Source organism: Ictidomys tridecemlineatus, chromosome 1 (genome assembly GCF_052094955.1).
Source record: "Ictidomys tridecemlineatus isolate mIctTri1 chromosome 1, mIctTri1.hap1, whole genome shotgun sequence".
In the NCBI taxonomy this organism is placed as follows: Eukaryota; Metazoa; Chordata; class Mammalia; order Rodentia; family Sciuridae; genus Ictidomys; species Ictidomys tridecemlineatus.
In genome coordinates, this window is record NC_135477.1 from 185,734,767 (window position 1) to 185,760,313 (window position 25,547).

Genomic DNA, 25,547 nt, shown 5'->3' on the forward strand with positions numbered 1-25,547 from the left:
CAAGTTACCAAGTCACTCTCTGACTCAGATTTCTCATCGCAGAGTGAGGGCAATGCTCTATAATACACAGAGCTCTATGAGACTTTAATAATGTAATTTATATGAATTTGATTTCAAACTCTAGGCAAACAGGGAACACCTGAATCTTGGTTTAGCTCATCTGACCCTTGCACAGTGGCTCTGTGTGGCTGTGACTTTTTATACCAATGGTGCTCTGGCATCCTGGTGTTAGGTCTGCTCAATAGCTTGGCACAGCTCTGTGTGCTCAGGGAGCTGGTCTGCTGCTCTCATCAGACACTTGCAGCCTCCCCTGACAGCCCTGGGCTGTGATGCTTTATCTTCATGATTTCCAGGGCAATTCTACGTGATGGGACCAAGCTCACCAGTCATCGCCAAAGTTGGAGCAGAGGCCGTGTTCTCCTGCCACCTCAACCCCTCCACAGATGCCCAGGACATGGAGATCAAGTGGTTCCACACCAAGAACTCAGACCTGGTGCATTACTATAGGAGTTCCCAGGACATCCTGGAAAAGCAGCAGCCAGAGTACCGAGGGAGGACAGAGCTCCTCAAGGATAAGATCAGCCAAGGGCAGGTGGCCCTGAGGATCCGCTCCATCCGCCCTTCAGATGGAGGGGACTACAATTGTTCATTTACAAGCTCCACACACCACAGTGCAGCACAGTTCAGTGTGGAGGTCACAGGTGAGCGTCTGGCCTGAAAGCTGTCAGGTGATTGGAGGTGCATTTTTGTTCAACCAGTACCCTACAGTGTGTAAGGGCAGATGGCAGTGTCCCAAGGACACTAGGGAGGAGTGCCAGAAGGCCAGGTTTGAGATTCGTCTAGAGTGTCTTCCCACTGATTCGTGTTTTGATAAAAGGACACTGACATCTCTTTTCCTTTCCAACACACTGATGAAGGGCAGGTGTAAGCAGGGCATCTAAGTGTGGCCTGTCTGTGCAGAGCCCCCAGAAACATGTCTCTGTCTAGAGATGTTGTTCTTATTTCAGAAACACAGGAGGAGCTCAAGGGAGGAGGAGGGAATGTGATCTCCCAGCCGCAGGCCCTGGGTTCTGAACCTCATTCCATCCAGGCCGAATGTGCCCTGGTTGACTGGAATCTGACTTTTGAGGGAGATGTAGAAGGGTGTGGGCAGCTAGGGCAAGATGGCCAGTGAGAATAAAGGGGCGGGTCTCGAGAGGGTCTTCTGGTGAAGTCAACTTTCTGGTTGACAAAATTGCTTTTGGACACAAGCTGGGGACCCATCAGATAGACATTTCCGTACTAGTACTCCTAAGCAGAGGATCCAATAGAAAAACAGAATAGATGCATGGACACAGGGGACACCACTCAACAATAGTGAGGAGAATGTGGACAGGGGAGGAAAAAAGAAAAGGAGGAAATTCTAGACACATAAAAAGAACAGCCCAACCTCCCACACTGGATTCCAGCTCTTGGGCCAGTTCCCTTTGGAGAAGTCTCTCTCTGTATCTCTGTTGCTTTTGCAATAAACTGGATGCTTGCTTGCTATCTCTGTGTCCTGATCTCCAACTCTGCTGAACAGAGACAACAATCCCAGTACCCCTAGATGGGCACAGACTTGCACACTCATCCTGGGATATTCTTATGTGCTCACATCTCTGCCTAAGGTGAAGCACTTACATCCCACATCTGTGCACACAGTCACCCCAGAAACTCCTGTGGTGCCGGGGTGGAAGAGTAAGGAAGGTTTCTAGTGAAAACATTACCTCAGCCTGATTCAGCCTCCATCAACACCAGCACAGAGCCTTGTGCGGTCTCCGGGAGGAGTTTCTCTCTCCCATTCCTTGAATGAATCCTGGGAGAAACCAGCCTGGTCCATCTCAAGGAGCATAGCATTCATAACCTTGCAGAGCAGGGAAGCTTTCTTCTAGGCCCCTGTGACCTGTGTACAGATATCCACCTGCCATTCAATGACAATCCTGAAAGTCAAGATGATTGGGAGAAGAATCTGCCCATCACAGAGATTGTGCTTGGCCTAGTTACATTAGAACAAGTTTACACAATAAATGGCAGCATTTACCTGATTCTTCCTGGACAGTAGGTAAATACTGATAAGCAGCTTGCTGGCAAGTTTTAAACAACAGTTGGTGCCAAAGCTTCTGCCAACCAAACCCTTTATAAATCTACCAGTTGAATCTCAGTAGAGTCTCAGAGAGGACAGTGATCCCTGTCTGTGGCTAGAGAAAGCCTCCTTCTTGTAGCAGGCTCCAGGGTGGTCTTAGAGTTCTTACTGCAAGAGCCAGCCCTGTGTGGTGGAGTGCCACCTGCAGAGGCCATCCAGAGGCCCTCCCAGAGCCTCAAGAGCCAGGCCAGCTGGGCTCGTGCAGTGGCTTGTCCTCATTTTCTGGGCAGAGAGGTTTGTCTGTGACAATGATTTCTAGAGAAAACCAGGAGGAGACATCTACTTCTAAAGGTATTTCACATACTTCCTAAAGCTTTGGTGAAACCTAATTAGTGGCTGTCATCTTGAGAGCCAGTTGGTAGTACTGTTTCTTCAAAGAAAAAAAAAGTCCTTCCATTCTCTGAACTGGTGGATTTGCCTGATCCCAGATACTTTTGCTCTTGGCCCAGAGGAATTCCACTAGCAAACAGAGAACAGCTTCCCACTGCTGTCCCACTATACCCCAGATTCCCTGCAAGCACACAACTCCCTCCTTGAAGCTAGTGGCTGGGCTGATGGGCCTTCTCCTTGCAAATGAATGTGTTCTGAGCTTCAACAGAGGGTGCCTAACATATTTTAGTCTCATGAATCCATAGCAGGAAATATTTTTATACTAACTCTTTGACTTCTCTAAAGCAGATAGGAAAGCATAGGTGTTTCCCAAACAAAGTAGTAAAGGATTTTAATTTTTTAAGGATGCAAACAAAAAAATTAATGCAAATTCAAGCCTGTGTCAGACTTCCTGGTTAGCACTGTGTGTCTGTGCAGCAGCATGCCTATGAATCCATCACCATTCTGTGGAGGCACTGTGTCCTTTCAAACCCAGGGCTGACTCTCTTGTCAGTTGTAAACGCTGTGTAAATATCCCAGATTTCGCATCCTAGCTAGTTGAATGTCTGCAGATGGCATCTCTGATAGCACTTCAGTGAGGTGGATTCTGAGCTCAGGAGTGAGATGTTCTTCTACCTTTGCAGGCAATTGCTGATGCTTCTGGTCTGCTACAATATAAGTCTGGATGCAAATATTGCAATAACAAATAACCACAGGTGTTTTTTGAAGAACCAATAGAGTTTTCCAAAGGGAAGGTTTCTCTGGTCCCTACATCCAGGAGCTCAGGGTTCTGTGATTTCCAGGCAGGCTGCTTTTTGTACGTGTCCTAGAGTGTGGTAGGAAGTCACTGCTGGCTTTGCAGTTCACACTCCTGGTGAACCAGTCACCCTGAGCACTGTGCTGAGCCAACCTCCTCTTCTCCTGCTGCCCAGCACTGTCCATGGGGCTTCCTGGACCCTGGGGTGTTTTCCCTGAGTACCTACTGCCCATGCCCAGTGCAAGGCAGTGCCTGGGCTCTGCAAATAGTAGGTGTCATATGTGCTCATGTGGGCAAAGGTCAGCCCCAGACAAAGCCCTGGTCCTCCCCACTGTGGCCTCAGGCTGTCCTGTAATTTTCTAGGCTGGTTGGGTTCTAGCATGCCTTTCTTCATCTGTCCCCTCCTTCCTATAGTAGTGAGGCCTGGCCAGGTCAGGAAGGGTTCCCTGGAGAATCAGTCTGTGCCAAGACCCCCAGAGTTTTACCTCTGTCAGGCTCCTTAATCTTCCCAGGGAGGAGAAGCAGCACACCTGCCAGCAAGGATGTCCTTCTCTTGCTCTTCTCATCTCCCAAACTAAACCTTTGCCTTTCCTTGCTTTCTCTTCTGCTTTCTCAGATCCCATATAGAGATCCTACACAGCCCGATGGCCTGTCTGCTCTGTTCAGACTGTTTCAGTAGAGATATAATTATCCAGTGCCATACAGAAATGGTAGTCACTGTGCTTTATCCCAAGCCACTTCCCCACAGAGGCCTGCAGAGAAAGAGCACAGGGCGAAAGGAGTGCAAGACATATCAGGTTTCCACATCAATCACCTGGAGGCTATTTTCTCAACAACAAATGTAGCCTTAAACTTGGGGCTGTAGATGTCTTACAGCCTTGTCTGTGCCTAGCCCTAGAAGATAAAGAGTACTTGAGGAAAAGGCAAGCTCCCTGCTATTAAGGTCATCATCTACAGGAGGCTCAACAAATTCCAGTGAGCCTTCCATCAGCATCTGGAGACCACTCCTAAGCACAAGGAGGTGGGACATGTGTTCCACAGCTGGGGAGGCACTTCCACAGATTAAAACTTCATTACCCCCAAACTGCGCTGCCCAGGTAAGGCAGCTACCCCCTGCATGTGGCGAAGCAGGTGCAGCTTAACCCCTACTAAATCATACAGGAATGCCAGTTCCACAGCCACCTGGCTAGTGAGTCTCACACAGAGCCCTGACCTTCCTGGGCTTCCCCCATGAGAAGAATTTCTGCAGGAGGCCTGAGCTGGAGGAGGGTGAGTGAATGTTGGGGAGTAGTTTACCACAGGAGCCTCTAATCCACACGTGCCCTTCAGTTTTCAACCACGCTAAATGGATGGATGGAGGGGTCTCAGCCCAACTATAGTGAGCATAAAAAGAAAGGATGAGTCCTGAATTCAAAGGAAAGGGGGAAAGAAAATGGTTCAGAGGGTGTTTAACCACTTGTTCACACACTGGTATAGATAATTCAATTGATTTCTCTAAGTACATAGGAAAGAAATTATTTTGGAGACAGTATTTTCATACTCCAACTTTCACAAGCAGAAGAGTTCGGACTCCGGTAGATCCACCAGGAAGCCCAAGTCCATAGGTCTCAGGGGGGCCAGAGTCGTTGAACACCTAACACAACAGTCTCTCTGTTTCTCTCTCTCTCTCCCTCTCTCATTCCCAGCCTCAGGCCTGGATCCTCGTATTCATGTTGAACCTGGTCCCAGTGGGAGAATTAAGCTGACCTGCATGTCCCCAGGGTGGTACCCGGAGCCAGAGGTACAATGGAGTGGACCAGGACAACTCCAACTGGAACCTGCCTCCGAGACCAGGACTATAGCAGGAGACGGCCTGTTCCATGTGGAGTCCTCTCTCTCAGTTGGGGAAAATTCCACAGGACACCTGACTTGTTCCATCAGGAACCCTGTCCTCAATGAGGAGAAAAAGACCCACGTGTCCATGGCAGGTCAGTTCCCTCCCAGGTGCTCGTCCAGAGTTTCCAGTGCAGATAGGAAGCTGTGAGGAGCAGAGATCCCTGACACAGACTGCAGTGAGGGTCCAGTGGGTGCCTTGCCACTCCTGAGTGGGGACCTCCTCAGATATACCCACTTCCCCTGTGCACTCCCGCTGAGGTCAACAAGGTCATTATTTCACAGGGTAGAAGTGGATATGCCAAGGCCTTCAAGAGTGACAGCAACAAGAGGATCTTTCAGAGTCCCTTGGAACCTTTCCAAAACCTCCTGCTCAGACTTATCCACACATAACAATATGGGCTTTTTCCCCACCTGTCAAATTAGCTAAAATGCTGGCCACAGCCACCTCTGTGACCGTGGAACATGCAGACCGTCTTGCGCCCAGTTTCCAACTACTAAAAAGGGCTAATAATAGTGTGGCCTCATGTAGTTGTCATGAGGGCTAATGATACAACTCATTTTGCAGGCAGAGAGCACCAAGCACCCAGGTATGCCCTTCACATACACAGAGTGACTGTCCAGAGGACACAGTCTGGCTCCAACACTGCCCTGCACCACCCTCTCCCTTTCCCAGTCAGGGAGCAGAGTGCAGCCTGTGCTCCAGGGTGTTCTCAGGCCCTTCTCTTCTCAGCTTGTCCCCACCCTTCCTTCCTTTCCCTCCTCATTCCTGGAATCATTCCTTGGGCATACCCACCCGCTGGGGCTCATGGGCACTGGGAGCCACTTTTCTTCTATGTTCCCTCAAGCGCCCTTTCCTGCTGGTCCTTCAAGACCTAACCCAGGAGCCATCTTTTCTAGGGAACTCCCCTATCCCATGTGCACCAAGTGTGCCTCTTCCCATCCCCTTTACCCTGGATTATTTTTGCTTCCTCTCAGGCTGGGTGTGTGAGCCCCTGAAGAGAGGCTCTCTCAGGCCTTGAACTCCCCACTTCTTAGCAGACACTTGCTCCCAAGAACAGATTGCCTGGTGGGTGTGTAAGTGAACATCTACAGGACTTTATCAGGACCACCAGATCCCATATGTGGGTCACATGTGTTGTAGATCATTAGAAAGAGAGAACTGAAATGACGTTGGGAATTTGAAAATAAAAGAAAATATATTAGCGGATAGGGTTTTTTTTTTTTTTTGTGTGTGTGTGTGTGTGTGCTGGGCGGGAGGTTTGCTTTTTTCTTTCTTTTCTTTTTTTTTTCTAAATGTCATTCTTGGAAATACAAATCTCCATGGGGGAAAATTAACTCACTCTTCCTTAGACTTTGACAGTGAAGAAAGGTGTATAGAAAACTTGGGAGACACTGGTGAGTCGGGGCTGAGCTTAGCAAACCTCAGCAACCCTCAGGACCTCACGTGGAAGGTCTTGAAATCCACATGGAGGATGTGAAGGAGAAGGGCCTTCTTCATGTGAGTGCAGGAGGTCTGCTGAGCTGAGCGGTAACTCACAACCTGACGACCAGCTGAGCTCCATGGCGATTTCCTAGCCATCTGGCTGAAGGACTGAATGAAACAGCCTGGAGTGAGGGCTGCTCAGGGCCTCTTCTGCAGATGGGTGTTGGCCTCAGAGCCACTGTTACTGACCTCAGTACCCCTCCAGCCCAGCTGGAACTCTGTTTCTGGGACCTGGCCAGGAGATGTGCCTGGACTAGGCGCTGACACCTCACAGTTCCTGCTCTAATCTGAGAAGAGCTCCAGAGGATCTCAGTCCTCAGCCTGTCCTTAGACTCACATCCTCGTGATGAGGAGGACAACTGGAGGAACAGGCCCATGATGAAGGCAGTTGGGGCCTCAGGAGGGCAGGGCAGGCAGGTGAAGGAGAGTCTCTGTGGCATCTGCAGCCTGTTCCTTATTATAGGAGCACTGTGTGCCACTCGCGTCATATAGGCTTTGGTGAAATCTGGAGCTGGTCACACGGTGTCTGCTGCGTTACTTTCCTCTCTTCAGCCAGTCCACACAGCTGCCTAGTTTGACAGGGCAGCTCAGGGCCTGCCCAGGCTGGGAGGAGGCAGGAAGTGGAGGTCCTTAGGAGTGCTGGGAGGGCTGGGGAGGCTTGGGGTCTCTGCTGCCTGGTGACGTCTCCATGAGGAAACAGGAAGGACTCGTCCCCATCAGCCAGGCCACCTGCAGTCAGTCTAGATCTCAGCGCCATGGTCCTGTTTTCCAGGTGACCTGTTCCCCAGGGTCAGCCCCTGGACTGTGGTGCTGGGGGTGCTCTTCAGCCTCTTGACTCTCTGCTTGGTGGTCACCGGTATTGTCCTCCTGAGAACCAGAAAAGCCAAAGGTAAGCTTGAACAAGTGGGCTGACATCATTTGTGTAGCAATTAGACTTACATGTAGATCATAAGTCTACTTAGGGTTCTTTTACTGTTGACTAGGAAAACATGAAGAGTAGGAATGCTCCATGGACACACTCTTAGGTGCTATGTCTGAACTTCAATTTGCCTTTGTACTCACTTCACCCACTTCTTGACTCATTTCCTTCTTGATAATTTCTAGAAAACATGCTTTCCATGCAGGATAGAGGTGAGCTGCTTATTAAGGAGGGTTCTGGGTGCTCTCCAGGACCCTGTAGCCACACACTCTGTCCTCAAGGCACATCACAGAGAACTCTGTGTATGGAAAAGAGTGGGCCATCCGCTGTCCACCAAGTACCATCCACCAAGCACCATCTGCCATCCACCATCTTCCATCTGTCTTTTATTTTTTTTCCTTTTTACTACATGTTGGGTCCTACACGTGGGACACAAGGCCTTGGGCCTGGTAGGCCAGCTCTACCTCTGAACCACATAATAGAACCCATCTTCCTTCTTCACTACTTTTTCTAGTGGCCTTCCTGCTGACCTGTACATGGCTCCTGATGCAGAAATATTGGTGAGGGAAAAAATGATTCATAATAGAATGTTTCCTTCCTTTCTCTACATTTGGTGTGTGTCGGTGTGTGCTTACTGGGTTATATTTGTCAAGAGAATGAAGAGTTCTGTTTTCTCAGGTGTTCTATAGATTAAATGTCAGATGACATATAATAGTTACAAAATCTCTCCTGTCTTATAATCTGTCTCCTCTCTGACTTGATCTCATAATGACCTGAACCTCATGCCTTGGGTTTGCCTTCTCTGAGACAAAGATAGCCCCAGGTAAGAGCTATGGCCAGGGATGCCTAGTGCACCTGCCCAGGGACACCCAATCAGGCTCTACCTGACTGCAGGAGAAAGGACAAGAGGAGGGGTCTTAGGGCAGTCCTGAAGTATTCAGTCCTCCCATGGGGACATAAGTGGAGATGGACCATACGGGAATACCCAGGAACCCACCAAATGCCCTGCAAGGACCAGATTGTTCTTAGGCCTCTAAGCACATAGATGATCCTCCTGTAGGGCTCATACTCTCCTTCCTGTCTGAAACCTCCTTGTGCTCTGTCTGAAGCTTTCTGACCAAGAGGAACCAGGGAATTGGAAATCCTGAGAGCTAGAGGAGCAACAGACCAGGTGGAGGGGAGGGAGCATGGGCAGGGCCACAGACTCCACATTCCAAAGAGAGTGGGGTCTGGTTGGAGAGCTTGTTGAAAGGGCTAATTGGAGAGCTAATGAGTCTGCTCCTTCTCAACCCCCTGGCTTTCAGGTGGCTCTTAAACCGTCACAAAGGCCAGCATGGCTGTCATACAATCACATGGAGACCAATTTTGTTCAAAAGCCTGTTTATATGGGTTGGGCACAATCCTGAAGCATACTAGATAGTTTCTACTTTGGAACTTGTGGAAGGGCTTCTGAGGACATGTGCTGAAACCTGTGGCATGGAATTCCTGCATGGAGAAGCTGTCCGAGGTGTTGGAGGATGCAACTGTTGGACAGTGTAACTGACAGTGGTTCTTTGGCCACGTGGAGCCCATCTGGGGGCAAATGAGTCTGGGGATTGGATTACATGAGTTGCACTGAGGCCACCTTCTGTGGCTGATGACACCTGGGCAGGATGTACTTGGGGACATTTTAAGGTGTGGATCAGAAAACAACAGGATTATTATTTTTTTAAACTGTGGACACATGAAGTGCACTTTTATGGAATGCCCGTTGCTTGACTTTGAAGAGGAGCCCTGCTCATTTTCCCAAGGGAGGATGAAGCAGTCCCCACCCAGTCCTCTGTCCAGTGAAATCTGTCCATTAAGGAAGTCCTCCCTTTGAATTATTCCACTTATAATGTGGAATTTGTGTGTGTGTGTCAGTTATAAATTCTCCCCAAAAATACTCTGGTGAGATTGAGAATCTTGAAGCTAGTTTCATACAAATCTCTGAAATCCCAGAGAATGATGTGCAGAATTTATAGATATTAATACCTATTTTCTCATCTTTGGGACTTCAGACAAAACTTGAAAAGAGAAGGGATCCTATTCACTCTCTCATCCTAATTCCAAGTAAACACAGTTGGAAATCTAAAGGTGGTTTCCAGTTTGGACATGGTTGTTTATTCAGAAACCTGGAGTCCTCTCTGTGCCTCTCCTGAGCTGGGCTGACAAGCCTGGGCCCTGGGGCTTCTTCGTCCTTGGGGCTGAGTGGTGAGATGGGCCTCATCTACTAGGGAGAGGAGGGTGCTCTCCATCATGCTTGTTGTTAAGGTTGCTGTTTCTTTCCACAGAAGCAGTGGACAGAGTGAATGATGTGATTACTGAGGTTTGACAGGCAGTGTTGGACCTTTAAAACCAACATTGCCTCGTTCATGCTCTTTTATTATTATAGAACACCAGAGTCCACATAGAATTGAATGTGCCTCTATGACCTCAGGCACGAAGCAGCCAACACATATTTCTCTACAAGTATTTGCCCCGGGGAAGTTTTTCACATATGTGCAGCTGGAGGAGATGGGCTGGTTTTCTGGAAGCTGCAGAGCTTGCCTATGTCTATTAGGGGAAAGTTGGTTATTCCGTGAACTTAGCACAGACCACCTGTTCTGTGTGGTCATTAACAAGTAATGAAGGAGGTGACAATAGTGCTCATAGATGTGAGGCTGAGCCTTGTCACCAGGCTGTGGAGCTGCTGACGAGCTAACACTGAGGTTAGGACAGGGCTGGGGACAGCGAGGAGAGCAGCAGGACATGTGAGGAAAGGAAGTCCCTGAACCCTGGAGTGGCTGAGCCCCTGTTTCTAGCAGAGGAGATGAACAGTAGACAGGAGACAGACTCAGAAGGCTCCAAAGCAGACTCCAGGGCACATGGCATTTTACCACCTTGCTAAGGATTTAGAGGGCGACAGAACAGGGAAGGTTCATTCAAAAAAAGGGCTGTTGTGACTGGAGTGACTTTGGGACGTGGCATTTATTCCCTGGGAACAGGATAGGTGACTAGGGTGCAATTTTCAGGAGGAAGTCAGGAAGGTTCCATGGAAGTTAGGTCCTGTTGTCACCAGAGTAAATAGAGCTAAAAGTCATGCTTGATCATTCACTTGTCAGTGTTTGGTCTTCAATGCAACGACTCCTGTCCACTCCTGGTTCATTATGAAGATTAAGTAGTGTGTAACCCACTTAAGGACTAGAGGTAGAGCCAAAGGGAGGAATCCTGTGTAACTGAGTGCTTCGTCTTGCTGTGGATGGCTAGATTCATTGTTCATTCTGATGTGCCTTAGGAAGGAGGGGAGCAAGTGATGTTCATCCTTGTTTTCAAAGAACCTGCCCTGGAGCTAAACTTTCTGGGTTTAAGTTATGTCTCTTATCACTTAGTAGCTTCATCCATCTCTCAAAATACTTTCAACCTCCTGGGCACCTTCTGCCTTTGCAACAAGGCCTCAATAATGCTAAGACAAGGGTACAGTTAAAATTGATATGATCGAAACAGAGCTTGTATTTTCGTGGTAATTGTGCAGTTATTGGGTCTGGGAAGGGGAGATGGTTTTATAGCTACATCTGGGACCCTGTGGGGCTAAAATGAACTTAGTGCAACCGCTTAGTTTTGACCTTTCTGTTTAAAGAACAAACTGACTCATTTAAGTCATCACATAGAAAACAAGGTGTCACTGGACAGAAACTTCTCTCACGTGACGGCTCCAGCTTCATGGTCCAGCTGATGGTGTTGATAACACTAAGCCTGTGGTATTGCTGTGTCAAGGATCCCAGGCATCACCTATACACATGGAATGGAGAAGGGATTTTTGATATTGGTTACATTTCTATTTTCACTAGTTCATGTAATTTTTATTTTTCGTTTGTTAGTTTTCTTCTTGACAAAAGTCACAAAGAAAAGAGATTTTAAAAAATTGGCATCTTATATTAGCCATTTTCTTTTAGTAGGAAAAATCTTTACTAACCTCATGAACCTGATAATTTGTCCAAGAAATGGCAGTGGGCTAAATTTTTAACCCTCAGTGAGGTTTCCTCCTAATTCTAGAGCATACTAGTCACAATGTCATAAACATCAGCATGTGGACAACAGGTACCAGTTACCTGCCCAGGGTTCCTTCCTCAGAGACAACAGTGTAATGCAATTTTACTTTTTCAGATCATACACTGTACCCTCAGATAAAGTTCCCAGTGAATGCAGATACCAAGAGAACCCATCCCCTGGTTTTCAGAAGGGAGAGCCAGCCACACCTCCCTACAATGCCTCTGTAGTAATACTTGGGTCTGCTCCGTTGCACACGGTGCCACCAGGACACGATGCTCCACCACGAGAGCTAGGGCATGGTGTCCAGAGAGGTAGAGCTGATCCACTGCAGGGCCTGCTGGGCCCTCTAAAGCTTGCCGACCTTGTGCAGCTGCATCGTGAGATGGTTCTGGGGTGGCTGCCAACTCCACAGAGTGAGCAATCCCCTCCACCAGAATCCTGCTTCTCCTACAACTTTTCCAAAGTGGGCTTCTCTATTCGTGAACACATTTGTGGTAAACTAAGAAAACCATGTAAAAAACAACATTGCAAAGTTTGTGTGCACAGCCTTACTTGCTTCAGACACCTGGCACAGTTCTGATCTTGGCCCAGCCCTGGGAGATGGTGCTCTCTTAGCTGCCCCTGCCTTTTCTCACTTTGAAGTCACACTCAGATCCAGACCATCTGCTGAGAAGGATCTTCCCCACAAGACAAGCTGTGCATCAGCTGTGAGCTGTCCCCAGTGGACCTGAAGGACAAAACTCCACTCAGGCTGGTTGCAGCATCAACTGTGAACTGATCCCCATCTGAAATGATACCTCCACTTTTTCACATTCCCAGTAATTCTGCTTAACCTGTATTCCTAGAACTGAATCAGTTCTGTTTGCAGTGAAGGAGAAAATGAATGAATTAGAAAAAAAAATCTGGAAGAAGAGACCATTTATCTATAAGCAGTCTAAGGGAGTCACCTGAAAACATTCCTGACAAGAAGGTTGTTTCACCAACATAGATGTCATTTTACACCTAATCTAAAGCCCTCCTGTGCAAATATTGTTCTTCACAGTGTGACATTTGGGTAAGCCAGATGGAAATGGTCCTCAAACCTGTCATTCAATATTCAAACAGAAATAACAAATGTTAAACAGATGAGCTGTGGAAGAACCAGCAGAAAAGATAAGCGGAAAGAGGCAGAGAGTGGATCATGAGGCACCTCTTAGGCAATATTTGGATTTTAGATTTTATTCCCTAAGTGGTAAAAAATTCCCAAGGATTTAGAGTGAGAGTGGTTTAACAATATGATGATTACAGTTGAGCTTTATTTCTTTCTTTCTTTTTTTTTTTTAAAGAGAGAGTGAGAGGAGAGAGGGGAGAGAGAGAGAGAGAGAGAGAGAGAGAGAGAGAGAGAGAGAGAGAGAGAGAGAGAGAGAATTTCCAACATTTATTTTTTTTTTTAGTTCTCGGCGGACACAACATCTTTGTTGGTATGTGGTGCTGAGGATCGAACCCGGGCCGCACGCATGCCAGGCAAGCACGCATGCCAGGCAAGCGCACTACCGCTTTATTTCATTTTTAATGGGTGAATTAAAATTATACATAAGAGTTGGTTCCACTGTGGTATATCTATAAATGCATACAATATAATTTGGTGAATTTTATTTCCCAGTATTTTCACTTCTCCTCCCATTCTTATTCCCCCTCATCCACATTTTCTGTTTTACTGATCTCCCTTCTGCTTTCATGTGATTCTTTTTATGCCTTTTATTGCTCTAGTTTATGCATATGAAAGAAAATATTTGACCTTTGACTTTCTAATTCTGGCTTGTTTCACTTACCATGATGTTCTCCATTTCTATCTATTTTCCTATGAATCATAATACTTCATTCTTCTTTATGGCTGAGTAAAACTCCATGTGTACATATTCTTTATACTTTCTTCTCCTGAAGTATACCTTCACTAGTTCAATACTTGGCTATTGTATATATTTGGGCTTTGAAAAGACTGCATTACAGAATCCATTGGTGTGTTCAAGAGAGGGCACTGGAGGACTAGTGAAGGTCCTGCTCCATTGCTGAGGAAGAGTCAACAGAGCAGTGGAGCTGCTGGGAGTGGGGGAGTGGGGGGGACATATTTCTGATGCCCAGAATGAACCTGGGAGTACACTGGGAGCTGATGGAAAAGGCAGTACAAAAACTTGTCCCTGTTTCTTGAATGACAAATATATTCAGTGATTTCAATCACTGGGGTCTGTCTGAATCTTCAGTTCAAGTAGTTTCTGTTTTATGTAACTAGGTGCATCCACATTTGTGACATCAATATTTACTATCATTATCTATTCTTGTTGAATTGTTCTTTTTACGACTATGATGTAACCTTTGTTTTTTTCTGATTAATTTTGGCTTGAAGTCTGCTTTTTTCAATATGAGATGAGAGTGGCTACTATTGCTTGCTTTGGGTTTCCATTTGCTTGTTATATCAATTTATATTATTTCACTTTCAGCCACTGACTGTCTTGTGCCGTAAGGTGACTCACTTGAAAACAATATACAGTTAGTTTTTTTAAAAAATACAACCTGCCAATCTACATCATTTAATTGGATATTTGAGACCATTTATAGTCAATATTATTATAGAGAGATATTCACTAACTACTGCAATTTTGATTTATTTTCAGTGTTTCATTTGGTCCTGTTTCTTACTTGCTTAACTACTCTTCAAATGAGATTTGTCCATTTGTAAGCTCTGAGATTTTTTTAAAATTTCTTCTGTGTGTATTATTTCTGTAAGTATTTTTTATAGTGCTGGCTTTAGTCATGAATCTTATTTTCTGCTTATCTTTGAAGAATTTAATTCTTCTTTGAGTCTGAAGGATAGTTTTATAGGATATAGCAATGTTGGTTGACACTTAATTTCTTTCAGGACTAGGAAAGTCTCATTCTAAGTCCCAGTGGGTTTTAAAGTTTATGCTGAGAAATTGGAACTAATTCTGATAGGCTTGTCTCTAAATATAATCTGATGTCTTTCTCTTGAGATTTTTAAAGCTGCGTTCTGCATGTTAGACATTTTAATGTGTCATGAAGAGGATCTTTGTTGTCTATTTGGGATTTTTAATGCCTTCTGTATCTGGAAAAATGTCTTATTTTCAGTTTGAAAAAAAAATTTTTTTTCTCTGAAGAGGTTATCTGTGTCCTTAGCCTAAACCTGGCAATCCTGTTCCATTCCACTGATTCTGAAATCAGGTCTTTTAATGTCATCAAAGTATTCTTGTATATTTAGGTTATGCTTACTTGTTTTCTCTTTTCTAATACGGTATGAATTCTCAAGGCAAACACTTTTTCTCCTAAAGTAATGTTCTGATATTCTGTTATCCTGTCTTCATTATGATCTACTTTATTAGAGATAAATTTAACTGAATATATTTATTTTACTTAATGAATCTTTTATTCCCAAGATTTCTTTTTCATTACCTGTACCACCTCAGTGAATTTTATATTCATATTCTGTACTGAGTTTCTTAATTTATTCAGTTGTTTTTCTGTATCCTATTGATATCCATTGACAATTTGTATAATCATTCTTTTGATTTTTTTTATTATTTTGATTTTTTTCATCCACTTCATATTTGGAATCAATTACTGATAAAGTATAAACTTTACAGGTGTCATGTTGCCTTTTTTTTTTTCATATTTCTTGCATTCCTGTAATTGGTTTGTGCATCAGTTGAGATGGATTTATCTTTCACACTGATCTGTGGACCACTGAGACAATTTTCTTTTTTCAAGGTATTCTAGAATGATATAGATTGATACCCCTTATGGGTGTGGTATCAATAGCATTTGTATTAATACTATTTTCATCTAGAGGAGAATGTTCATGAGTGGACCTAACCATTCCTCCTGGGGCATGCTCATTTTCTTGGGTTTTTTTTTTTTTCACTTCTGCTCTTTGTATTCAAGTGTCAACAGAGTTTGAATTTGGTTAATATATGTGGGGACTAAGTTGCATTGTTTCTTGACTCAGTTTATCTGAGGAGCAGATTCTTTCCTCTCCTTATCTCTGACTGGAATCCCACTGGGCACTCTCTTCTCTTTGCCTGTTTCACTCACATTTTGCTAGGTACACCCTAGATCATACAGTAGGTGCAGCATGGCAATATTTGTTATAATCTCTTGCAGCAAATGTCAATGTGACCTTCTCCAGATGGCTTTCACTTAGCTCTCCACTTGCCAAATGAAAAACACAGAGCATTATTTAGATCCAAGTTCACTGTGCAGCCTCTGAACCCACTAAGTTGAGGATCCTTTTCTCTTATACAGTTTTTCTCTGCCAAAGGTGCCACTGTGTTTCTTTCTCTGTTTGTTTCATGTTTCCCCTCCCAGGGATCTGGCACCACTGCTAGTGCCACTGCCACCACCAGCTGGACTACAATGTACTTTCTTGTTCTCTGTTCAATGCACCCAAATTTCTAAATCTCTCAGAGACTCTGATTGCCACTTATTGAACTTCACCTAAATCCCTCTTTCACCAAACTTGCTGAGGAACAGTACCTTTTGCTTGAGTACCAAACCTATAAACAACCGCCAATCCATCTTTCCTCTCATCTGCCAGGTTGAATCATATTTCTTTCATTTTTTAAATTTTTATTTTTTGCATTGTCTTTAGTCTTTAAGTTCAAAAAGCTGAATTTTTACATTTTAACTTGATTCACTCCAAAGGTCATTTTTCTCCACATCTATTTTATTTCTATTTCCCTTTTTTCATCATGAGAAATAGAGATTTTTTTCTTTGAACTTATCTAAATAGGAGGAAAAGACAGGTGCTGGGGATATAGCTCAGTTGGTAGAGTTTTCCGTTGCAGGAACAAGGCCCTGGGTTCAAACCCCACCACCAAAAAAGAGAAAAGAAAAAAAATGGGGCGGTGGTGGGGAGTCAGTAAATAACCAGAAAGAACGATTTCACTGTATACAGTTTAGAAAAGTAAGTACTATTTAGCAATTCAGTGTTGCTATAGAAGAGAGCTTATTTTCATGATAAGTATTGAAAATTGCTTTTAAACTGGATAATGACAAAGGATAATTTGATCCTTTCTCATCATTGAGTGGAAAAAATATACTAATGCTTATTTAAAAAATTAAAGTATTAAAGCTCAGTAACTGAAATCCAATAGGATTATTTGTCTCTTCATGTGATTTGTTTAATAAAATGAATATATGCTATTTTTAAAATTTGTATTTGTAATACAACAAAAGCATAAAATCCTTTGTCAAAATCCAAAGGAGAACCTGAGATCCCATTTTCATTCTCTATAGCAGTCTGCTCATAGCATTGATCTATAATTGACAGGTGCCTGTCAATGGCCCTGTAGGGAAAAGACCCTATCTTGCTCATGGTGATATCCCTAGTACAGAAGGCAGAACCTGGATTAATGTGGGTCCAGTAAGTGTTTGCTGGCCAGGTGTGGTGGCACATGTCTGTAATCCTAATGGCTCTAGAGGCTGAGGCAGGAGGATTAAATTACAAAGCCAGACTCAGCAACTTATTGAAGTCCTAAGCAACTTGCCAAGACCCTATCTCAAACTAAAAATAAAAAGGCTGGGCATGTGGCTCAGTCGTTAAGTCCCCTGGGTTCAATCCCTGGTACAAAGAAAAAAAAAGTTCACTGAGTGGACAGGAAAGAGTGGCAGTGGCCTCAGGAATGCCAAGAAGACAAACGGAGACAACACGGTGGCCACTGATGAGCAGTAGACTGTGATGGACATAAGAAGCAAACTGTATAAGACTCAGGACATTCAGGATCTCAGGATCTAGGGATGTCCAGTGTGGAAACAAAATAAGATACCCTTTCAGTCTGTGTCTCGCAGAGTCCAGCAATCTGAATCAAATGGTCACTAGAATCCTACAAAGATGTAGTCTAGGATGAAACTTATTGGAGTGTCAGATCACTAACTAACCCTTCTTTTATATATATATATATTTTTCTTTTTTTAGAGAAAATAATTGAAGAACTTGGTAAGTTTTATATCTTTTTTCCATGCTAAATTGGAAATTCAGCCTCCATACCCCCAAAGCAATTATCTCTCTGTGTGGTTGGTTGCAGAAAAAAGAACATCTCTGTCAATAAAAGGTAAGCAAAGTTACATTTCACACCACTGATACCCCACAAACCATTTACCTTCAACAGTCTTTTATCAATCACTCTTCTAACCTTGAATGTGTCCATCTCATTGTAGATCTGGAGGAAGCTCGAAGTTTTACAGGTAGGTGCACAGAGAAGGAAGTGTGATTAGGATAACCTTATGCCTGTTCTCTAACCTCTCTGGGATTCTATTGTGAGAGAATTCATTAGGTTATTCCCTAATGATATATGGGTTACAAGTAGGCAAAAAAAGAAAATCCTCAGATGCTGGATATAGGGACCTAAGTCGGCTAAGGCATTAGCTCTGGGCGGCACAGACATATCAGGGTCTCCTAACACTGACAGGCAGGCTCTCGTCAGTTAGGAGCAGGTCCTCACCATCCTCTTGTGACCACCACCATAGAAGTTGGATTGGAGCAGCTTCTCTAGGAACACCATAGAACTGTCAGGGGTGATGATGAAGAGATGATGAAGGGTTAGGTCTCTTGTCTCTCCTTTCTTTTCCAACTTCAAACCCTCCGTGTCCACCAGGTCATTCTCACCAACTGCCGCAGTCCGGCTGCAGCAGAATAATCAGGGGGGTGAGGAATAACTTGTGTATGTTGATACAGCAGGAGTAGAAGCCATTTATTGTAGGACAACAGAACTATTTATACATTTTGCACAGCTTATCTTAATTAGCATAAACTAGATACATCAGTCAACCAATAAGGAATCTCCACACTTAATGGCTCACTTTTGTTACTTCTCAAACCACTCCCTCTGGCATTTTGCCAGGCACCATCCAGACTTGTTTACAAACTCTAACATTCCCCTGGCAAAATATCAGGTGTTATTTTGACTTGTTTACAGACTCTAACAACCACAGGAACAAACACTTTTTCCTCCTTAGTTTTCTTAACAATAAAGTAAACAGTAATCTCAGTTAACCTAGTCTCTCCATCGGGCTATTATCCTACTCACCTCTCCCTTTCCAGAACAGTCTCATTTCATACTTGTAAATCCTCTTTCCTAATTTGTACCTTCTGTTGCCTTCCCACCCCAGCTCCACAAATACCCACAGCCTGACAATGGCCTTCCTGATCTTCAGTGGTCACTACCACCCTCCTGCTGCCTCCTAGCTCCACCTCCTCCCTCTCCCTCCTCCTGCAGCACTGGCCAGTCTCCTGCCCTCTGAACACACTGCTGAGCTTCTGCCTCTGAGCTGAGCAGGGGAATCGTCTCCTTGACCTTCCCCGACCCTTCTGTTATGTCCCCTCTGTCCATGGAGAGCCTGGTGTTCCTAGTGCTAACACCAGGAGACCTTCTGAGTGTCAGAACCTTGGTAAAGACCTTTCCCAAGGAGTTTCCATGCTCCACCCATCTCCCATCAGCTGAGGCCTTGCAAGCTCTGAGGTGACAACAGAAATCTGTTCCTTTCCTTTAGGAAAGGACCTTCAAACCTGTATGTGGGATGGAGTCCTGGATTTTAATAGCTTGGTGTTTATTTTCTGTGTTGATGAAAATGGCCTAGAACACATGTACCTTGTTCATCTGCCCTGCTTTGACCCGTCTCAGAGAAGGTGAAGGGTCTTTTCTTATTGCTTACTAGTAACTGATGTCCTTCCTTCTGCAGAGAACATCATATTGGATGAAAGCACGGCTCACCCCTCCCTATTTATGACACAAAATGGGAAGCAAGTTTATTCCCTGTCTGTGAATCGAAATGTTCCTGATAATCCTGAGCGATTTACTCTAATGCCATTTGTGCTGGGTCGGAACAGCTTCTCTAGTGGCAGTCACTACTGGGAGGTTAAAGTACCAGGAAAGATCAGGTGGGCTATAGGCCTCTGCTTGGATTCAGTAGACAGAGGAAGAGCTTACGAGGAGTCTTGTCCTGAAGCTGGTTTCTGGACCCTCTCCCTGGAGGATGGTCAGTTAAAGGTGCTTTCAATGCACTCTTATAATATCAATGTCCCACTAGTGCCAGAAGTAGTTGGAATTTTTTTGCAATATGAAGAAGGTTTGATCTCTTTCTATGATGTGATAGAACTTACCATTCTCTTTACTCTCAAAAGCAAGTTCACCCAGCCCCTGAGGCCATATTTCTACCCTGGACCTCCTACTCCAGGAAGCACTCAGGGCCTAACCATCCTGCATTTTCCATGAGCTTCTGATTTTTCCCTAGAGAAGAATGGAGAAACATTCCCTAAGGGTCATCCTTATGGACCATGGGCACAGTGGCCATTCCCCAGGCAGGATGCTGGGGGGCAGGGGTGTGAGGATCCCCCAAGGACCCTGGCTGCTCCCAGTGCTGTGGCGACTGAATGATCCTCCTCATGGGGCCAGCTCCACTGCTCATCAAACTCTGCCATCCTAGCTGGATTCACTGCTGCAACTGATGAACATCATTTCTCAACAAATATCTCTTCTGTATTTCTCACTATGCTTCACAGCTTATTCAGAGTATTTTACTTTTACTAATAAGCTGTTGCTTCTTCAGAAGTATACCCCAAGTGCTGCCTATTTCCATGACTATTTTTGAGCCAAAACAACTGACTGAAACACAGTTTTTGTTTTGTGGGTGAGATGGGATATACTGAGGATTGAACTCAAGGGCACTCAAACACTGAGCCACATCCACAGCCTTTTTTTTGTATTTTATTTAGAGACAGGGTCTCACTGAGTTGCTTAGTGTCTTCTTGTAGCTGAAGCTGAATTTGAACTCAAGATCCTCCTGCCCCAGCCTCCTGAGCCCCTGGATAACAGGAGGGTGCCACGATGCCCAGTGTTGAATACAGGTTTATACTAAGAATCATGATCTCAAGAAACTTGTATCCTGTAGCAGCTGACACACCTGGACTCTAAGACTTTTTCATGCAGGAACCATCTTATAAGCCTCTCCCAAGTTCCTACATTCTATAACACATTTCCTTAGCCTCCTTATCAAATTTTATATATTTAATTGACAAATGTTATATGTAAATTCATGGCTTAAAATATTGGATGTGTGTGACCATTGTGTATTTTTTATCACAATCACTTTTCATTAACAGACACATATAGTTTATTAAAAGTCCAAACCTACTCACTTTCCCATATAAAGTGGGTACACCTTGTCAGTACCCTCCAGTACCCACTGACTACTCCAGGTCCAGGAAGCCATGCTCTGCCCTCTGCTATCCTCAGGCTTTGTTTTGCATATATTCTGTGGATTCTGTGGTAAGTGGTCAACCCGAGCTTCCAAAACTAGGTTAAAGGCCATGGTCACCACAGCAGGAGTGTCTGCTCCAGGACATCTCTTTCTTCCTGGAGTCACATGACAGTATGAACCAAACCCTTGAGAGACAAACCAAGCCACCCCTCTCCAGAGTCCAAGATATAAAGCTCAAACAGTATCTACAGAGAAGGTCAAGTTTTAGCAAAACCCCAGGAAGCATACAGAGAAATTTAAACTCTCACACATTTTCAGGTTACAGTGCCAAATCACACAGCAGCTCAGGGAAGGTTCTGGCAGATTCTCATGAAGGTATCCAGACAAGCACCTTATGATCTGCAACCCAACAACCAGGTACATTCTAGAGAGAAAAGAATGCATGTGAACACAGAAGCAGGTACCAAAACCTCAAGCAGCATTATTAATAGTATCTAAAAATTGGGACCAGTACTGTTACTTGGACATTTTATGAATAAACTTGTAATCCATGCACAAGATGAATTACAATTTGACATTTAAAACATGAAACCCTGACACATTCAACCAGAATAGGACGCTCAGAGAAGCTGAGGTGGGTGACAGAATCAGGGTTTGAGAAGACTGTACTCTATCATGTGTGGGATTCTTGACAGGTCAACCAGCCTGTGTCCACAAAAATCTCAGTTTGTGGTGTTACGAGTGGGAGGGCTACCTGGATGGGAGGAAGGACAGTCTGGAGAGGGGAATGCTCCCCGTGTGCCAAGTGGGTGCATGATGTAAACCTAGAAGAGTCAGCACCTGCTCCCTGGAGGTCCTGGCATCCAGTGCTGGCCACTGTCCTGCAAGGTGGCTGCTCATCGTCCTTGCTTCCTGTGGTTCATGATGTCCAGGTGCTGCTGCCTTCATTGAGTAAGGGCTGACCCTCCAGTGGTGGAGATAACAGTGTGCACATCCATGGTTCATCCTCAAGGGTAGGTCCAAATGGGTCTCCAGCAGTACTCACTCTGTGGGAAGCCAGCACCACACCATGATTATGCTCACATGGCCCTGTGGAGGAGCCGGGAAATTTGAGTCTCTTGCTCAGAGCCTTGTTGACCAGGAGCCTTGAAGTGAAATTTCCAGCCCCACTGAGCCAACCTCAAACTGCAATGTGTGCAGAGATCCAGAGATGAAGCTTCTGACCAAGGCCTGAATCCCTGAGCTACAGTGGGGAAACCATGGCTGGTGCAGTGCTGTGGCTCTCTCACCTAACTCAGTCTGAGGGGTGTTCCTAGCTGGATGGGAAGGGTGCAGATTGTCTGTGGATTGTGTGTCACCAAGCATGTAAATAATAATGACCTACAATCAGTAGGTTTGCTCTTTGAGGCACTATCAGTGAGTAATTCTGAAATACATCTGTGTAGTGTAGGCTTAGAAAAATGGGAAAGTATGTTAAAGGAAATGAAACCTGGGTTTCTCATAGTTGGAAACATTAGCTACAAATATGAAGGGGAAGATTAAGATGTTTGCTTTGAAAACTCAGTAGCAGTGAGCACACCAGTGACTAGAGGTTGATCTGTAAAATGTCTTCATTCAAAGGAACTAGAGGTCTTTAGAGAAAAGGTATCTTCCAGGAACAAGCAAGCCATGTGGGCTGGGCTCTTCAGTCTTGTTGTAAAGGAGGGAAGCTCTCAGACTGTGACATGAACAGAGACTAACTGTAGAACAGAGGAGGCAGCTGAAGAGGTGCCCTATGTTCAAGTTTGGAAAACATAATAAAATTCATAATTAAATAAATATTCCATGTTCCTTGTTGACAGAGATTGATAATGAGTAAAGCACCCTATGCCACATGAGAACAAACTCCTCCATTCAGTAGAATGTGAGCTGACAAACAGAGAAGGAATCTAGAACTGTCACATGGAGTGATGTGCTCACAAGGGCTCAGATCATCCCCCTACAGAGTACTGTGTCACATCTGTCCACAATGCACAGGCCTGCTGGACACCAGCTAGACCCACAACGGCAGTTCCCTTGGATGATGTGGGGACACCATGGTGTCACGCCCCTGACACAGAGGACTGGAGGCTTCAAGTCTCTTCTGCGGCCTCTCCACGAACCCCCTCTCATGGTTCAATCTCAAGAAACCTTCACAGTAATCCCCGAGAGCTGTTCTGTGCCTTCCCTGTGCTGCACACAGCCAACAATCCAGCAATCCTCAGGTCACGGAAAGAGGAACAGTCCCAGGGTAAAGAGCATGGAATAAGTGACACTAACAGCAGCCCAGGCTCCTGAATTCTTCACCAAATAAGAACATTAACAGGTGAAAAGGATGTTGTTGTCAGAAGTGGCAGAACTGTGAGGGAGCCGGTGATGGGGTCAACATTGGGTTTCACAATTCACAGAGAAGTCATAGATGTCCTTGTTCTTAGGACATCCACATTGAATTATTTAATGAGGGGGAAACATGAAGTTTCCAAGTAACTCCCAAGTGACTCACAGAAAGTCTACACATATATGGTGTGTAGCACGTGTATGCATTTAGCACATATGAAGATCTTACATGATACTTCTGGTCTTCAAACCCTCTGTGAGACTGAAATCATACCAAAATGCAACATTAAAAGATACACAATGTACATGTATGACACCCACTTAAGGACCTCCGCTGCCCTCTGAAGCAGAAGATGCCTCCTACTGAGTGTCCTCTTTCCACACCATTCACTGTCCCTCCCACCACAACCACAGTCACCACCCCTTGGTAACACACTGATGCTGCTAACCTTCATGCACACATAACTGAGCTCCACTCACACCTGCCAATAGCATGACTGCCACACCTCTATGATTGATCTAAGAAACAGACGACCCTGTGAGGGTTGTTAAAACACTCTCAAATGGCTTAACAGCTGGCCAGGGCTTCCAAAACCAATCGAAATAGAAAGAAAATGGGAAAAAATAGCAGATCCAGGAGATGGGAGGCAAAGTAAATACTCTGAGACCTGCAGAGACTTGAGGATTGGTTTCAGAGAATAAAATAAGCCCAAATTTCTAAAACCTAAACCGAGACCAGGTTGGAGAAGGGGAAAGGTCAACAGAGAGAGAAAGAGGGAGGAGAAAAGCACATAGGTTAACCATTCACAAGTTTGGAACAAAAAGTAGAAAAAAAATTAAAATGTGATAGTACACCGATGTTCGAGCAGTGGATCAAGCAGTACAAAACAAAACTGTAAATAGAAAGCCCTGAGGGCACTGCCATGGTTGTGGGGAGTCCACGGATGACAAGTGACCCCCTTAGACAACAAAGCCTCTGCCCACCTCCAGACAGCAGCAGATTAAACCAGAACAACCTGCAGTGGGTTCTCTTCAGAATCCAGCTAGAGAGGACATGTAACTGGATCACTACTAGCTGAAAGTGGCGACAACCCCCTGCCCCTGACTAGGAACAAGGACCACGGGTGGAGCAGCCCACCTGGGAAGTTTAGGAAGGACTCAGGACTCAACTAGGCTGCCACCAGGCAGACAGAGAAGCAGCAGAGGCCCACAGCTGGAGGAGGTGGAAGTCAGAGCTCAGATCTGGGCAGCAAGGCAATTTAGGGCCTGAGCATAGGGAAGGGGCAGGGGACCTTAGAGCTCTCCTCAGGAAGAGCCTGAGTTGTAAGAAACCTGGAGAGACTGTCCCCCTGACCATGCACCCACATGGGCCAAAGCCAGAGAAGGTGCCTGAATGTTCACAATATAAAGGTGTGGATCCCAGATTTTGGCTGTGGCTGGGGAAAGCAGGGCAGTGGTGCTTGAGTCCCCAGGGAGCTTAAAGGGAGAGTGCCCAGACCTTTACCACAGCCAGAAACTCTGCAACTGCTAGAAGAAAATGTGTACCTAACACTCCTGTATGGTAGCACAAGAACCGACTTCCTTAACAGGAGTCCCAAAGTATAAGAAAGAAAAGGGAGAAACAATAATTGGGGTGGCATCAAGTTAAACTGATTCAGTGTAATAAGAGAAGTGATTAACAGCATGAATCAAGAGCCTAGGGAATGGGAGAAGACTTTGACACCTGCTTCCCAGATAGAGCATTAACATCCAGAATATACAAATAATGTAAAAAAAAAACAACCAAAAAATATAAATGGGCAAAAGAACTAAAAAGATACTTCTCAAAAGAAGAAAAACAACTGGCCAACGAATATATGAGAAAATATCCAACATCAATAACAATCATGGAAATGCAAGTTGAAACTACATAAAGATTTCATTTCAGTCCAGGGAGAATGTCAATTTAAAGAATGCAAGTAAAAGTAAATATTGGTGAGGAGGTGGGGGAAAGTGCAATCACACATTGTTTGGGGAGACTGCAAATTATTACAAACACTATGGAAAACATTTGGAGATTTGTTGAAAAACTAGGAATGGCACTATCATATAACCCATCTATCCCACTCCTTAGTATTTACCTAAAAGAACTAAAATCAGCATACTATAGGGATGCAGCCAAATTATTGTTTATAGCAGCATAACTCACAATAGCCAGACTGTGGAACCAACCCAGGTGCCCGTCAATAGATGAATGGATAAAGAAAATGTGGTGTATATTCAATGGAGTATTACTCAGCCATCAAGAAAAGAAATCAGGGCATTTGCTGAAAAATGGATGGAACCAAAGAAC

At 44.8% G+C, this 25,547-nt stretch overlaps 1 protein-coding gene across 1 annotated transcript in view; it reads left to right on the forward strand.

Annotated features, from left to right (window-relative positions):
* Positions 1 to 367: 367 nt before the first annotated feature.
* Positions 368 to 25,547, forward strand: part of LOC120885694 (butyrophilin subfamily 1 member A1-like) — a 46,977-nt gene continuing 21,797 nt past the window's right edge. The window contains exon 1 of the mRNA XM_078022824.1: positions 368 to 701. Within this exon, the coding sequence (XP_077878950.1) occupies positions 368 to 701 (334 nt within the window). The remainder of the gene's footprint in view (positions 702 to 25,547) is intronic.